This window comes from Podarcis pityusensis (genome assembly GCF_964106645.2).
Source record: "Podarcis pityusensis genome assembly, chromosome: 2".
Taxonomy (NCBI): Eukaryota; Metazoa; Chordata; class Lepidosauria; order Squamata; family Lacertidae; genus Podarcis; species Podarcis pityusensis.
This window is the reverse complement of record NC_138029.1, coordinates 56,588,833-56,606,175: the sequence shown is the minus strand read 5'-3', so window position 1 is coordinate 56,606,175 and position 17,343 is coordinate 56,588,833. Positions and strand designations below refer to the sequence as shown.

General features: G+C 40.0%; 2 protein-coding genes across 5 annotated transcripts in view; one reads left to right on the top strand and one right to left on the bottom strand.

The window, feature by feature from the left end:
* Nucleotides 1–490: 490 nt before the first annotated feature.
* LEAP2 (liver enriched antimicrobial peptide 2) lies at nt 491–2,323 on the top strand. The gene is made up of 3 exons (XM_080997317.1): nt 491–650; nt 1,244–1,380; nt 2,003–2,323. Exons 1-3 carry the CDS (start codon nt 591–593, stop codon nt 2,037–2,039), a joined length of 234 nt encoding a protein of 77 aa, XP_080853443.1. The 5' UTR covers nt 491–590; the 3' UTR covers nt 2,040–2,323.
* A 455-nt stretch (nt 2,324–2,778) lies between these two features.
* Nucleotides 2,779–17,343, bottom strand: part of AFF4 (ALF transcription elongation factor 4) — a gene marked incomplete at its 5' end in the record, with an annotated part of 52,480 nt that continues 37,915 nt past the window's right edge. For all 4 annotated transcript variants that reach the window (XM_080997098.1, XM_080997100.1, XM_080997099.1 and 1 more), the window contains 9 exons: nt 2,779–8,368; nt 9,695–9,915; nt 10,822–10,865; nt 11,163–11,256; nt 11,729–11,800; nt 12,046–12,182; nt 12,352–12,415; nt 13,216–13,313; nt 16,365–16,599. In XM_080997098.1, coding sequence (XP_080853224.1) covers nt 8,250–8,368; nt 9,695–9,915; nt 10,822–10,865; nt 11,163–11,256; nt 11,729–11,800; nt 12,046–12,182; nt 12,352–12,415; nt 13,216–13,313; nt 16,365–16,599 — 1,084 coding nt within the window. In that variant the 3' untranslated portion in view covers nt 2,779–8,249. The remainder of the gene's footprint in view (nt 8,369–9,694; nt 9,916–10,821; nt 10,866–11,162; nt 11,257–11,728; nt 11,801–12,045; nt 12,183–12,351; nt 12,416–13,215; nt 13,314–16,364; nt 16,600–17,343) is intronic.

Here is a 17,343-nt window from a genome sequence, read left to right as displayed (position 1 = left end):
GGTTTGTTGCACAGTGTTGCAGCATATTCGGAAGTTATTCCCTATTCAGGCACTGTAGGTTTATATTTTGAAAATCAAATAAAAAAAAATTTTTTTTTTAAAAAAAAGGACTGTAGCCCTTTGGATGGGCATCCAGAGACTGCAAAAAGACACCACCCTCTGTTAAAACCAAATTGCTTGAATCCTCTCTCTTACCATCACCCCACTTCTTTTCAATTAACCCCAAGGAACTGTGTGTAAAAAAAGCTTTCTGCTCTGACCATTGACCCTTTTGCAGGTACACCGTGAAACATTGGATGAGATCTAGGTTTAAAAAAAGGAGCTGTTGGCATGTTTGATACATCGATCAAAGTACAAGTGCTGGAAAAGTAAATATATTTAGCCTCCAGGACAGACCTTGGACTATCAGTTTAGTAGACATTAACTTATGAAATCCCTTTGCCTCTCGGGGTGATCTTTGCTCCTTTAATAAGCTGATGCAATGCCAATTTGCATCTATAAAAGTCCAAGCAGAACAGCTGGACAAGTATGTCTGAAAGAGACTTAACATCATTTGGGAAACACGATTGTCGCAGGACAGCTATCCAAAGATGATGCAGTGTTTGAAAGTTGTGGCGGTCATCTTCGCTTGTTCAGTCCTGCTGTCTCAGGTAAGAACACTTCTGGTATTTCAATTCCAAACTGGAGGGAGATGCTAGCTTATTTGCATGGCCTGCATTTCAGGTGTCTTTATGCTTGGCTATGCCAAGTTCACAGAGACCAGAATTACCAGCCGTATCAAGACAGCATGACTGCTAGCTGTTATTAGCATTCTGCTCATCATTATGCCATGTGTTTTTGGAAGGAGGGTTTGGCTATTGCAAGGACTTTGGAGCAGACATGTTGTGCTGCCACACAGGTTGTGTGTGTTAACTAGGCCAGGCAAAGGCCTGTTTTGCCTTTACTGCAACACAGCCCAAGCTCTACTTTTGTCCCATAGAAATGAATGTCAACCAGTAATTTGTACTGGAAAGAAAGTAAAACGGTGTACTTAATGACTCCAGTGAGTTGTGTATTTTTGGATGTAGGAAGTGTTAGGTTTTGACATTCCTACTGGTCTGGAGAATGGTTGTGCAGAAACAGCAATAAACAATAGCTTCCATATAGAAATGACTTCAGCCAAATTCTGCAGAGAATCAGGAGGGCTTAATAGCTAAATGGACCTCAACAAAATATATAACAGCTGCCTACAATTCTGTTTCAGACACACTGTGCCCCTCTGCATCCAGAAAACTCTCAGCTATTAAGGCCGAAGAGAATGACACCCTTCTGGAGAGGGATCTCAAGACCAATTGGAGCAGCGTGCAGGGATAACAGTGAATGTGCCACAAGACTATGCAGGTAATTTTTATCTCACTCCTTGAAATGAATTCCATGATGACAGGAGCAGCCATTTGAGTCATCCTGAACAGAAATGAGGAACATATGTGACTCTTTGAGCTTCCAAATCCCACAAAATAAAATAATAATAATAATAATAATAATAATAATAATCAGAATGATAGGAATTGCAAATCTAGACTGTCCCATTTTTAAATGAATAAACTTTAAACTACACTGAGCCTTTAATACAGTCTAGGTTATCTGGAACATTTTAAATATTGCCAGATGAATTACCATAGAGATGTCAACTGTGAAAATAGTTTAGGATCAAGACAGTAAAACACAGACTAGTCAATAAAGCTATTTATATTTATGCTAGTCATTAGACTATTCCCTGAAGATATACATCAACTGAGCACCAAAAACTAAAAGAAAAAATTATTTTTCAAAATTGTTGTGTGCTAATGAAATGTTTGATGGTGACACTATTTGCTCTCCCCTTAAGATGAATACCAGACACCGATCAGTTTTTTAAAAATAAAAACCATAACATTTAACTTTGCTTTCATATTACAGAGCTGTATATTAATAACTCTCTGTATATTAATTCCTCTCTGTATATTGCTTTTTTATTTTTCAGAAACAAACACTGTTCTTTAAGAGTATCGCAGGAGTGATTGTTCACTAAGGTGAAGAAACTGCTGCTGCTGCTTTTGATAATGCTCCTCCCTGTTTATTTATTATCACCTCTCCTGAGATCATGTGCTTAAAGATTTTCAATGAAAGCTTCTGTTGTATGGACAGCTACAAAGGACTTCAATGTGTCAAAGCACATTTTAATTTAGGCTACATCTTTCCATCATCAGTCCTAGAGGAAGCTAAAGTAGTTTAAACCAATCTTATTTTTTTGTACTGTTTATCATGTTTTTCTATGCAAGACATTAAATAGCTGTTAAGCAAACGCACTTTGCTATGTGCCTTGTATGCCAGCCAAAAGGGAAAGCCAGTCTGGGAAGATACCCTGGAAGTACCCTGAGCAAAGCTGAACTATAGACCTTTACCATTCTACAGGAGCTAAGGGAATGATATAGGTTTTCCCCCATTAAATCCTCAAGCAATTATTCAACGCTGGTAAATCAAAAAAAGCATAAGAGCAATAAGCACCTCAGTACCACAATTGATGCCATCTCTTTTACAATGTTTGCCTTTCAAACTTTAATTGTGGGGGGGGGGGGTGATGTAACTGGCTTAATAGTAAGGAATGGGTAATTATGCGCATACTGGAAACATAAAATGGAGTTTTCCCCACTTGGAACATATGGGAGCAGCATACCACTCTGCCCACTCATCCTCAAACAGAACAATTCTTTCTGAACCAATGTGTAATGCTCTTGTAGAAAGGCCCATACAAAAGGATTAATTCAAGCACAGTGCTTATAAAGTTTAATACAGAAAATCTATTTGATATTTATTAAACTTAGTTTCTCCAGTTACAGTTTTGCATTGTACAAAGCATTTTAATGACACAGTAGTTAAAAAGATCTTTACAAATTGAAATGTGATACCCTTTTCTCCAAATATTTAATTGCCATAAATTTGTTTAAAAATACACATTAAACGCATATTTCAGACACTAAACTTTCTATAATCTCAATACCACAAAATACATAGATATACTATACAGATGTGGGGGGAAAATCTAGTTAGTATATAATACTTTGCTCACCATTAACATACGTGAAATGCACATACTGACTTAGAAATCCTAATTTGGAGCCCCAAAGTACCCTTTTGAAATTTCAAATATATTGCAAAGTAAAGGGGGGGATCACAGTTTTGTTTTAAAAGTTTAGTTTTGGTTGAAAACAGATGACTAATACATTGATAAGTAACAAAATGTATAAGACATGGACATGTCATGTACAAAGCATACAACAGAGAGCCATCCTGCCAATCATGTTCAGTACCAAGCTGCATGCTCAAGAAGGGATTTTTTTAATATTTTTTAATTGATAAGCCAAAGGTTAAAAACAACTTCCCCCTCCCAACACATTTGCCCCCAAAAGGAAAAGAAAAGCCACCTTTACCAAGTAATTTCAAATATGATAAAGGATCTTTAATAAATATATAAGCACTTTATCCTCCATATACAAAACTTCTTAAAACCATTTAAAAATGGAACCAGATACATATGCCAGCAACTGTGCTTGCAGAGGCTTTTGGCCTGGCTCATGAAGCCAAGTTCTATGTTATTTTAGTGCAACCATCTTGGAATTTTGGCTGCCAATACTGATGTGATCTATGAACTAGGAGAAGGAAAACGTCTGAGCCCAATTTGCCAGCACCAGTTCTGTTCAGTTACATTACCAGAAACAAATGTGTGGTCAATATTTCTACACATGGAATTGGGAAGACAAGCCAAAATTAGATCCACTTTGACAATTAATCTGAGCGGGAAGCAACAAAATGTCTTCGGCTGAGTTTGCTTAAAGCCTCGATGAATCGGGAGAAGCCATTTTGTAAAAACACTCGGGTTTCTACAAAAGTCTCGACTCCAGTGAGAATGTTACAATCAACCCATTTCCCATAACTGCTATTTTTTAAATGCCATAAGCACCCCAGTACCCACCCAAAATAATGAAACTGATTTCTCATACTCTGTACAGTTAACCTGCATTTTCTAGGTCTTGGAGGAAAGTCGCTGAATAGAGCACACTAGTAAAAGCTTTGGCTACACTCTGTTGAAAGATCTCCAACATTAACTTAGCTACCAAAAACCCAAACTTCCCACAATACTGATTTCCACTCAATTTAACGTCATTCTGTCCTTGACGCAAATATTTATGAAATATTTGCCATTCTGGACTCTGCCATGTGGTCTGGTTGTTGCTTACTTCTTGTATGGGTAAAATGTATTCAGACTTGATTTGCTCAGGTCCATCGAAACCCCCTTAATAAAAAATACTGCAAAGTTTACAGTGCAGGGAAATGTTACTATATATAGCAAAAGTAGTCTTTCCCGATATTTGCCAGATTTGGCAAGCTTCATGGTTATCTGCCTACAGCTATGTCTTACTTGCCTTTGGCAATCCCTCCATTATATCCAGACTCCCTACCTGCTGTGGCTGCTCATAACACACACTACAGGGTTTCTCGTGTATAAAATCACAGCAATCAAGCTTCAATAATCTAAAAGAAACTGATAGCACTCCAGCATAATATGCAAAGTTTATCACCATCACCAAAATGAGGATGGCTCAGCACTCAATAAATATATTGATATAGTCAGCTGTACTATAACCTAACACAAGTATAACAAACTTTGGACAGACTTGAGTTCATTCATTTATATATGTATGTAGATATATGTATTAGAAACATGTATATTACAAATTGCATACTGCTGTCAAAGGTCAAGAGCCACTTGCTCTGCTTTACAGCCAAGAGATTTAAATCATATTGAACTGAACACGCTGGGTCATCTTAGTCTGGTACCCTGAATGTTCATTTAAGATACAAAATGAAGTAGCTAAGTGTCAACAAGGTCAGTGTTTCCTAGGCATTTTATTAAGGGGATCTGCCATCAGAATTGATCTATAGTTTGGGGACGTGCTAGTCAGAATCGACTGATGAAGTGAAACGTTTGTAGCTTCTAATGCTACAGTGTCTCACCCACTCACTGCCAGCAGGCTGGTGAAACACCTAAAGAATTCCACTGGTGGATCTCGTGCCACCATTCATGAATCGCTCTCCTATGACCCTGCAACTTTTGAGAGAAAATTCAGAATTACTTGAACACCTGAGCAAGCCTAGTCCGACTATTAAGCAGTTCTAAAAGGCTCATCACTGGGATACACAGCAACATTGATATGTGTAAATACACAACCATAGAACCCCTTATTCCAGAGTTTCCACACAAAGACAAGAGCACAATGCCAGTGCTCAAAATATACACATAATGCATCTTAAGGGCAGATGTTAAGCTTGCTTTTGCTCTTTGAGAAGAGAAGGAAAAGCTCATGATGTGTTTGCATTTAACAATTAACTTTGGCAAATTACTCATGCACTTCAGAGACAAAGGAATTCCAAGTTCAATGGCCTTTTGAAATTTTGTCTACTCCTAATTTAACTGGTTGGAAACTGCTAAACAGTTTGCATTCATGAAGGAAAATAACTGCGCATATTTAGGAAATACAAATAATACCTCTGGGAGGCATATATTACAAAAGATAATGCTTGCTAGCTTAGGTATACATTTAAAACTACAGAGGCCTTGCTAAATTATTAAACATACAAATGTCTAGGATTCATCTGAAGAAGCTTCTTTTAAAAAAAATCCAATCTGATATAGAGTATTCTACTTCTGAAAACAATGTTTTTTTAAAAAAACGAGAGAGATTTTCCCACTGGCAGTTATGGTAACTGGGTACAAAACCAAGCCAAATCACCCTGCTGATCACTGCAGCACTACACAGCAAATGAGCTTGTAATCCAACTCCTGCTAACAGTGTAGAGGCTTCGGTATGATAAGTGTGCCAGGCACTTCTGAATGTTAAGGAAAAACCTACCCATTGGATCTGAGTTAGCATCTGTGCTGTACCTCTTGGGACCAAAGCACATGAAAACGTGCCTGCTTTAAAACTGCTTCGCGAGACTGGTACCTCTACACAAGCAGCTCACATGAAATGGACCACAGAAACCATTTCTTTTTTAAAAAATAATCTGAAACTCTCTTAGTCTGTGTGCCGGGCACATACACAATAAACTGCTTGCCAAGGAAGCGGTTTAAAGAAGGTTCCATATGACAGCAGTTGTATTTGCACTGGCCAAACAGCGACACCAAAAGAATATGTAGCCATTTAATACATCATCACCCATTACTGCTTAACTGAGATTCAGTTTGCCCACAGTAAATCATCCTAGGCTACATCATTTTCTCAAATATTGTTTGATTTATCATCTTTTGTATGCATGGGTAGGACTTCATATTTTCCCCTCCACTCTTACAATGCATTCTTGTGGATAAGAGTGCAACAGTAAACAGCATTAATGATTGTGAATACAGAACCAAGGGATAGTTGATTTCATCGGAAACAATTCAAAGTATCAAGGTAAGAGAACCTGTGCATTCCTTGAAGTACAAAACATCCGAACACAAGGCTCCGTTGACTATGCAAGCTATAGTTTAGTGACTATAATTTATGAAGTTTCTCAACGTCCCAAGGACACACTGCAGTACTAATCAATGTAGAATTCTATTCCTTCTTTCAACGTTCGCCATCATTTTGGCACATAGCTATACAGCTAGACATAAATTTAGTGCAATCATTTTCTTGAACATGCACATTTACATCTGGGGTAGGGTTCAGGGACAAGGGCAGGTAAAGCAGCATTCCACAACCCCACACTGAGAGGGGTTCAGAGTTTGACTCTAACGAACAACCAATGTGTGTATTCTCAACAAATGACAGCCACTAGTTATCAGGAAAAGGAAGTGGAATTTTACCAAAGTACTGCAGGAGACCAACTGCATACAGTATACCAGGTCCTAAGTGTAAAACCTCTTGTAAACAGTATTCAAAATCTTCGTCTAAAAAGGCATAAGGCACACCAGACATGTTAGGGATGCTAAGCAGTATTCTTTTCGTCAGGCAGGCACCTCCTATGGAAAGGTGCTCTGGTTAGTAACCTTAAAGCAGTCACTTAGAATTCCACGCATGATTTTTGCTGATCACAGTTATTTCCTTGAAAATTAAAGATTCTGTTCCCATCACAAACACTTAACATTAAGGAAGGTGTCATAAAATGGGGTAAAAGCAAGATTTTAAATCAACTGGACGTTAATAGTTTAAAATGTCCCTGTAATCATAGGTCTACTCTCAACCCCATCTTGCCCACTGCATACACCTAACCATGAGAAACCCAAGGGTGTTTAGTTACTGCTCACATTTTCTGATTTACCACTGGAAATGGACAAGCATCACTTCCATGTAGGAGTGAGTTAGTGGCTTCAGTGTCTAATAAAGACAAGCAAGGAAACAGAGGCTGCACCAAAGCACAAGATTGTCCATTTGAAACCATTTCTGGTCTACACCTGCAGACTGAAGCTCAATTGTGAGACCCACATCACTTTGATATTGCATTAAATGCAACTTCCTGGAAGGTTTTCATATTATTAGTGTTAAGACATGTGTTTTGAAGCTAAGTGTCCATAGAGATAATTTTTTTTTACATCTCACTTAAATAAAATGGCTTAATGTATAGAACAACATCCTTGGAACTTAGTACAATAATAAACCTGTGGCTGTCATTTAGGGGTTTAACTGAGATATTCATGAAAATATGTCCCTACACTTTAGAATCTATCAACCCTGACTTTCTCTTACAAGCTCTACCACCACAAGACATTACAGAATAACAAAGCTCACAAAATACTTAAATAAAGTGTCTACATTTTATCTTCACTAAGTACTTGATCAGGTAAAATTTATAGGAAAAATTGCTAAATCTTAAAAAAGCCCAAAAATAGAGCTTTCAAAAACAAATTAAAATAAATATGTTTTAAAACAGATTTGTTAGGCATAATTACTAGAATTCCAATCCAATTGCAGCTCAATGAATCCATCTTACATTAAAACGTTGCAGAGTTTAAACTATTTTTTAAATACCTTAAAAATGGAACAACTGAAAAAGTTCATTAACATGATGGTTGGGAGGTTCTCAAACACATGATGCTGGGAGACACATGAAAGCATTCCTTAATCTCAGTGTCCACTAAGCAATGCATTATGGCAGTCTTCCTTATTTTTTTATGACACAGTGTTGAAAAAAAATCAGAGGCAGCAAGAAAAGTATCTTCTATGCTTTAGATTTCTTCAGTCCAGTTATCACTTGGCATCCAAACGCAACCAATGCAGTCCCTGTCTTGTGTAACGTACTAGGTCTGTCATGACACTTGCATTAAAGATCAGAGGGCCCATCACTTTATCCAGTTCAGCAAAGAATTCTGCAGAAAAGAAGAAGCAACCAGACTGAAATACACCTTTACGCAACATATTACCCAAGATTAAAAAGATGGAAAATTCACATTAAAATTGTATTTTTTCTGACTGCAATGCTAAACAAAATAAAAAAGCAAGGAATGGGAACTTTGATTCTCTGAATCTCTTAACTACTCTTGCAGGGATCAAGCTCAGTCAGAGAACCTCTCCGGGCTCTGGGCAACTGCTAACTGATTTTTATGTTGGGGCATCTGAATCAGATGTTTATTTAGTGATAGTAGGGTAGAAATCTTTCAAGTACAGATAACTGAAGGTTTGTATAATAAATGTTCACAGAGTGGGATCTTAGAGTACTTTAGATAGAACAAAGTGCTCAAAGTTTCATGTAACATTCAAACAATACGTTCTAATATTGGTCAATTTTCTCTAAGCCTCAGAACATTTCACATACCTATATAGGGGGAAAATTGGTGGGTGGGTGTGTGCACGCGCTCGCGCGCGCGCACACACACACCCTTTCAATTGAAGATCTCAGGACAGTTCACAAGATAAAAATACAGGATAAAAGCACAAATAAAAGGTTAGAATACAAAACAATAAACCCCCCTCCCACAAACATATTTAAAAGGCCATAGAATATTAATCAGCCAAAGGCCTGGTTGAAGTGGAACGTTTTCACCTGGTGTCTAATATATATATAATGAAGGCGCTGATGAAACTCCCCGGGGAGAGCATTCTACGAATGGGGAGCCACTGCAGACAGCTGAACAATGAGCTGTAACAATGGGGGATGGAGCTGTCTCCTAACATCCACTGGCCTTACAGGCTGGTCCTCCAGACAAGTGAGGGTCTGAAGAGGGTTTCAGCTGAATGAGCTTGGAAACGCTCCCTGTGATCTGACTGGGTTCCTGCTTGTGGGAGGGTTTCCAAGTGTGTTCTACTGAATGAGCTTAAAACCCACTTCTGATCTTTGTGCATCTGAAGAGCAGCTTGCACGCTTGGGGATGAAGCTTGACTCTGGCACCAGCCCCCATTTTGCAGCTCAAGTGCTCCAGAAAATGCCTGAGGATGGCTTCTTAGGGGCTCAGTGTTACTGGTTTCAGTTATTTAATTTTCCTCCTCCTTTCCCCCCGTTTTAAAGTGTATGGGCAAGGGCTGGGGAGAGGCACAGGTCTCTTGAGGTCATGGAATGTACCAACGAAAGTACAGACATTTTACAGTCTTAAGTGAACCAGTACCAGCAATAATGTAAGTACTGATTTTTAAAAAACTTTAAATGTCATGGTCTATGTGACTAGACCTGATGGTAGATTAATGCAGCCAAGTCTTACCCTTTTGCTCTCTAGCAAGCTGATCAGCTTGGTCCCAAATTTCAGTGGCATACAGAAAATTGGATGTAACCTGGACATAGCTGGCTGCCATCTGGTGTATCCGTTGTGGAATAGTAACTGAAGATGTGCTCCCTGAAGGGTTGGTTGACCCTGAAGAGTAATTTCCTGAATTTCCCGGAGACAACTTCGGAGAGACTGGAGACGGCATGCTGACTGGTTTGCTAATAATTAAAAAGATCACACACATTTGTTTGCCACCATCAACATTAAGCCAAAAGAGAAGATATGTGATACTGGCAAAGTTATGTAATATTAAAACTATATTCTGACATTCACTCTATAGGGACAATTAGAACTATTAAAATTGATGTCACCCATTACTTATAGATCTAATTCAGAACATATCACATTGTGCACAGTCCAGGATGCTAGATATGGGATTAACCACCCATATAGCATCCTTTTGCATTCATACACCCTGATGCAAAGGGGGCTAACTCTTCCTGGAGGTTTATGTAACACTACATACAAAAAATATTGCCAATATATTATTGCTACTAGACCCAAGTGTGCAAACTTTTATTTAAACCATGTAGCACTTCCAGTAAGTGCTACGAGTAATATTAATGTTGTTATAATCTTGTCAGTTAATTATTAGTGTGTTTCCCTCTCAATTTGTGGGAGACTGAATACAGTCCTTTGAGAAATGGAAATAAATCATGAAAATCTGCATGTTTTTCTAGAAGGAAAAAAGTCTATCACATTAAAGCCTCAGAATGCAACAGCGCACAGACCCTTAGAGAAAATGAAGGAATATGAGAGAACACAGAAACCACCACTTATCTGATGATGATCCAAGTATCAACAGCTAGATTTCTCATTTTGGTTGTATCCAACAGTGCTGTTCAACTGACTGGGAGGATAGTAATTTTCAGTGTTTCCTCCTGCTGCTGCACCAAACCCCAAATCTGCTCCAGAAGCTTGTGTGGCTTTCCAGAGATGACTATGGAGCACAGAATGGAGGAGTAATTGCTGAAAAATGCTTTCCTCCCTGTTCTGCTGACGGAAGCCTTTCTGAATGGCATCATTGGATACAACCTAGTATTGTGTATAAAAGAAACACTTACCTTCCCATACCAGGTGATGGTGCTTGAGAATTGTTATAGGAATTCTGTTGAGGAAAAACAACCCATTCAATAAATTGTACAATAAAATCTGGAAAATACAGCAGTCACCAAGTATGTTGATGCCAGATGTCAGGGATAATGGGAGTTATTATTCTTCATTCAATTTATTAGTCACCTAATACAAAATGTCTTTCTTACACAATTCATCAAGTTTAACTACAGCGCTTTCCCCACCCCCCCAAAAAAACCCCATTCCTGCATAGAGAAGCATGATGATCACAATGAATAACCCTTTGGGTTAGGCAATTTCTTTCCAAAGCTACAATGAACATGTTTTTTACCTTTAGATGTTCAGTCAATGTCTTGGAATACTTCAGGGCACTCTCCTTCTTCAGTTTGAAAAGTCTTAAGTATAACAGGGACTGGCATCTAAGACTAGAAAAAGAAATAACACCATCACTTTAATTATTATATATATAATTTTCTTGTTATGAAATTGTACGAATAAATAATAAAACATGACATGACTAACCAAAAATCAGTCTGGGGGTGTGTGTAAAATACTAAATGTATTATTTTATAGTACATAATAATGAGGTGACTACAGTAAGCTAATTATTACTTTGGAATATTGCCAAAGGCAGTACAAATAATAACAGCTATGTGATGGCTGTAACATAACCAGGAGTACTAGAACAGTTGAATTCAAAGAAGATTAAAGTGATACTAAATCCCAGGTAGAAGCGTGGACTTCTCCTTGACACCTTGAAGAGCTGTTGCCAGTCAAGAAATAACAGTATTAGGCTAGATAGTAAGCTTTGGTTTTTTCCTTATCACAAAATGTACATTATACAGGTATAGTCTGCCTTCAAAGCTATTTAACTGTAATTGCTCAAACTGTACATACCACAGCACTGCTAGCCTTTTGTCTGCTGCAGTAGCATCTGGTGCTGAGTAATTCTTCAGTTTCATAGTGTACCTGCAACCAAAAAATGATATAAGCAACTGTCACATCAAAACATTCAGTTCTTATTCACAATTCTTTAATGAAAAAATGTGAGGTTTGTGCTTTATCCTTTGTGCCCAAAAAATCTGCAGTTAACCCCAAGCTGAAAAATACCGAGAGTGGAATATTTTTGTTCAATGTTTTACTAAGGCACTCGCACCAGAGCTCCTAATCCCCATTTTTATGACAATGCTTGTTGCATGTTCTGTATCACTTACTTGATCAGCTCCACAGTTTCAGAATACATAGGGAACGGGGACTTTGATTCCTGAGCATTTTTCTCTAATGCATTCCCACATTCAATGAACGACACAACGGCATCAAGGTAGTACACAGCTTTCTCAAACCTGTCAGACTAAAGAAATATAAAGCCTTTTGACAATCAACTCATAAAAGTGAAGATTACTACTACAGTGTCAGGCAAAATAGTCGAGGGCGGTGGCGGGGGGGGGGGGGGGGAATCATGCCAACCCAGGACAATAAGCAATGCCTCTAAGTAAACAACAGTTTAGCATTTTCCTTACCAATGCATCAGCATTGTGCTTTAATTTCTTTGCTTCTTGCAAGTAGTGATCTGCTGAGTAAGTCCTGCAACATAAAATGAAAACCTGTGAGACTGATAATATCAGAGCAGTCTTACCCTTTGGTGCCTCTCCCACTTACGGAGGGTTATCTAGGAGCCCTAATTTCCTGGCCTGACAATGCTCACAACACACCCCTCCTGCACTGGCACAATACATTGCATCCACACAGTGGCACTTTGGCTTACAATGTGTTCTCACTGTACTGGAGCAAAGGAATGACGTTTGGTTTGGTACTGGTTTGGGTCTGTGTTACTAGCTTTGCACAGCAGATACGTAGTACTGGCCTTCAATTCCACAACAAAACATGTTTGGACCGGTGGGCATGGTTTAAGGGAAATGGCCTTGTGGGCCAAAGTGGATCTTCTGGCAGGCCAAGATTGGGCTGCAGGCTGGTGGTCCCAGCCCCTGATCTATAATGACTGGCAGAAGCTCTCCAGGGTTTCAGGCAAGAATCTTTCTCAGCCCTCCCTGAAGGAAATGTCTGGGATTGAACCTGGGACCCTTCTCATGCAAAGCATATGCTGTGCCCCTTCTCAGGAGAACAGTGTCTTTTTGGGAGGAGAGGGGAACTAATTCAGCTCAGAGAAGATCTGCAGGTTTGCAGAAATAGACAGCATCACGCTGCATTTCACTCCTGGCAGCTGTAACTCCTTGCAACAGATGAGTGGAAAGGTACCCAAACTATCATGTCAGAAAGACAGAGCAAAAAGCCTAAAATGGACGACACACAGATGTCAGTATAAATATTCATCACACATTCTTGGTAATACAGAGACCAACTGCCTGACTTCTATCTGTTCTCACCTGTCATCAAACACTAGCTTTGCTCTCCGGGACTTCGAGTTATCTGTAGTCATGGTGGAGGCAGAAGGGCAGTTTGAAGAATTATTTAAAAGCTTCTCCTTGAAAGAAGACAGACCACAATTAGTTAAAACACTGATTTTTGGCGAACAAATATTCACTGCTTGTGCTTCACTTGCTGAGCTCAGGCTGGCTAAATGCAATCCAGATGTGTACCGTCATTCATGTTTACCACATATACAGCTTGACCGACACAGATGTTGCCATATGGACTCCAACAGATTCAAAACACAACACGGGCACTTTTCAATTAGGAATCCAATTGTTATTGTTTGCATATAATTAATTAATACAACTTATTAGGCATTTTCTAATGCTCACAGCTATACAGCTTTGTTAGGTCTCGTTCTCAGTGCTGTTGCAACCTATGCTGCAGTAGAACTATGCAGGAAGTATCAAATTACAGTCAGATGCCTGAGCAACGGCTGAATATTGCCATTATGTAACAGTGCAGCATACAACCAAAGATATTTTACTTTCCAGACGAAGTGCAATACTTTTTTCCAAAGAAAGCTACAAGTTCCAGGGTGGCCAAAGTTCTGAAATCTAATAACTACAGCAAACTTTTCAGATGCCCACCATTCTTATCACTGCTCCCACATCCCCAACAGTTCTCCATAATCACGGTTACGTCTCACTCCTTCTTCCAACCCTCCAACAGCTGTTTCCCCTATTGAACTTGAACTTAAAATACATCACAGTAAGGCAGAGGTGCAATGTGCCAACCCTGCTCCTAGGGCTTTTAGCACCTCTCTGTTCCTCCCGTACTTTTGTGCTTGTGAGTAGAGGCGACAGCAGAGAAGCAGTCTTTCTAGCTGTCAATCTGCCCGGGAAGGGAGGGGCCCCGCTGGGAGGCTGGGGGGTGTCAAGGGCTTTGAGGGCGCTGACCTGTCCCACCCTGTCAGGATTAAAGAGCCACAAGCAGCCAGCGGGGTGGGTCCTAAAGCTCACCAACAGCGAGAGACTCTGGAGGGAAGTGGAAGCAAAAAGAAGGAAACCCAGCAGAACAAACAACTGTGTGTGCTTGTAGGCACAGAGAGAGGGAAAAGGAGGGGGGAATGGGCTGATTGGCTGCTGGGAGAAGCAGCGGGGAGAGAGCTTGTAAGTGAGGAATGTAGAGGAAAACAGCTAGAGGCAGAGAAAGGTATGGAGTTGGGGTGTGAAAGCACGCAAATCGAAAGGTTACAAGGAATGAAACCGAGAGAGAGAAACCTTGTGTGTGCACTTGAACCTGTGAGTCTGTGTGAAGTCACGAGGAAAATGAGAGTTAGAAGGTGTAAAAGGAAGAGAAGGAGCTTCATATAACACAAGTTTAACTGGCTTGTACTTCCTCCATGAGAGGGGAAAAACCAAGGCAGGGGGTTACAAAGGATCTCTAGTGTTAATTACGCCACTGGCAGCTGATAAACCAAGGAAACAGAGAAGCATGATGACGGAAAAAAGAAAACCCTCTAACTTGAGACTCCTAAGGGTTCACCTGGAACCGGGTTCACAGAGGACATGAGGAGCAAGAAGCGTCACACTGCCCTTTTAACATCTGAAGGGAGTCTATAGTCTTCTTTCTATTCAACTTTAGTTTTTCTTTCAATCATCATCTGTGTGTTAAATCTGTTTACAAAACAGATAAACCAAATTCTGCTTCAATAATGAAACTCGGCCAACTAGGCTAATGCATTAATAGAACACATCAATACTACCCTAGCAGGAGAATTATTAAAACCCAGCAGAACTATGAGGGGATACTAATTACCCTAATTTTAAATTGGTCCAGACATGACTCAGTGTAGGCTTAAAAGAAGGGTGCCAAAAAATCTATTAAAAACCAACTCCTTCCACATACACAAGCTCTTTGGAATTTCCCCCGTGAAGGCACTGTTTAGTCCAACTCTACTTGGCTCAAAAAATCAAGACTTTTGCAGCTACATTCCTTGGTGAAGTATTTAGCCACTTGTTTACTTTCTAAGGTCCTCCCATTGTCCTAGTTTCTACAACGCTCCAATTTTGCCTGAGGCATAAGCAAATTTACTTTCACTTACTAGTTTATCTACTACTATGTTCCTATTAATGAAACACTGACCACTGATGAACAGAAAATCTCTAATTCAGAGTAACATTTGCAGTCTAGGAATTACCGGCAGGCAAAAATCACCTTCGTCGTCTACTTAAAGGTGTGCTCATGTCCACGAAGGTTCCTCTAACACAGGGTGGTACAACTTTTCATATCAAGTTTACTTCAGCATACAATCCACAGGCTGCATACTGCCTTGTCACGTGGGGTGGGGTGGGGGGATGCATGGCCAAAATCTGATCCCCCTGCCCAACCAGCCCTTGTGCAGCCTTCCCAAATCCCAGTAAAAGGGCGCTGCACTTTAGAAGGAGGTGCGAGGCTCTGACAGGGTCAGAGTCCTCATACCTCCTTCCCAAAGCTGAGAAAACACTAACTAGGATTTGGAAAGGAGATGAGAAGACTCTAAGGACCCGGTCAGAGCCCTCACACCTTCTCCTTTGCAGGGGACATCAAATGTTGCCTGGGGAACACCAAAAGGCATTGCGGGTCCTATACACCCCCTGGGCTACGCATTGGACCACCCTGCTCTAACAGGTATCTTATAAACCCCAAGTTGTCGTGTCTCAATTAGAGAACTCAAAAGCTGTGAAATTCTAGCTTTAGCCAGACAAAACAGTCAAATACTCCTACAATGTCTGAGTGGAAAACAAGCCCCTCCCTCTGACGTCTAAAAGCATATAGCATGAATGTCTGCAAAGAGGAACCCTTTGTGCTTACAGCTGTACTAACAAAGGCATCCATGCAACCTGAAATTCTACTGGTTCCAGATTACATGGATGCCTTTGCTGGTACAAGAGTACACAGGAAGGTTACCTCCTTGCAAGCGTTTGTGATGTAGGCATGGACAAGAGGGCAGGCCAAGCTAGCATGCGTATGTCAGGTCAGTCAATGCAGCCCTGCTCCCATTTTTTGTTCAACATGTAAGGGTTTCTTCTGAAGAGGGCTTATTTGCTTGGTTTTACAAAAAGTGCAAACGAAAGGTTATGGACAATGGAAAACTATGATGGAAGTATAATCTTTTTACCTTTGCTTCCTTGGTATTACTTGAGGCCTTCCCTTCAGTCTTCTTTTGTTTAGAAGAGCTACCTTTGCTGCTGCTACTCTCCTTGTTATTGTTACTGCTCGATTTCAAGGAAGACGACTGACTGACGGTTCTCTTCCGAGACCCATGCTCTTGCTTGGAATCTTTCTGGGTGGCTGGGGTTGTGGCTGGAGACGGAAGAAGATCCTTCTCCTTAACAGCACTCTGCTTTGATGATCTGCCCCACAGGGAAGGAAAAAAAATATTAACCAGTGCAAGTTACTGCCACCTATGCAAACCTATTCCATGGTTCAAGTACCACTAGCAATCCCATGTAAGAATGAAGAAAATATGGCAGCTCTAAAAGTACAACATTAAACAGAAAAACCATCCTCTAAATCAGGAATAGGAGCTTGTGACACCCCTGTCCCCAGATGTTGTTTGATGCAAATGGTTAGAGATGGGGATTGTAGTGCAGCGACATTTGGAGGGCTACAGGTCCCCCGCGCGTTACAACAACGGTGGTCACCCAGTGGCCCACGGCTATTTTGGGACAGGTGCCCAAAGCATTCTCAAAATTCAAATATGCCCACTGTTTGAAAAAGGATAGTGACCCCTTATCTAAAAAGGTAGAGATTATGAGCTATGATCCAGAAAGGTGCCCACTTACAAAAAAAAATAAATGGAGCTCTTTTAAGCTGTCTCTTCAGAATGGACAAACTACAATTTAAACTACCAAATGTTAAACATGTGGTGGGGCATTTGACAGGGCAGCTTTTTTATAAGAAATACTTGCTAAAAGCAGGTATACATTTCTCCCCTAATTTTACCTTTGAACAAGTGCTGTGCCAACCCAAAATTGAGATTTCTTTTAAAGAAAGCAATCTGACAATTCTGCAGGGGTAACTGATCAAACAAAAGCTGGAACTTTGTGTGCAAACGGACCACTTTTAAAACTGTGTGCTCTGAGCAAACCTTCTGC

Bases quoted from the DNA above. Each gene is read 5' to 3' on its own strand.
- LEAP2 (XM_080997317.1), top strand. From the start codon at position 591: ATGATGCAGTGTTTGAAAGTTGTGGCGGTCATCTTCGCTTGTTCAGTC. The intron at 651-1,243 runs GTAAGAACACTT...ATTCTGTTTCAG, and splicing joins GTTCAGTCCTGCTGTCTCAG to ACACACTGTGCCCCTCTGCA. The intron at 1,381-2,002 runs GTAATTTTTATC...TTTATTTTTCAG, and splicing joins TGTGCCACAAGACTATGCAG to AAACAAACACTGTTCTTTAA.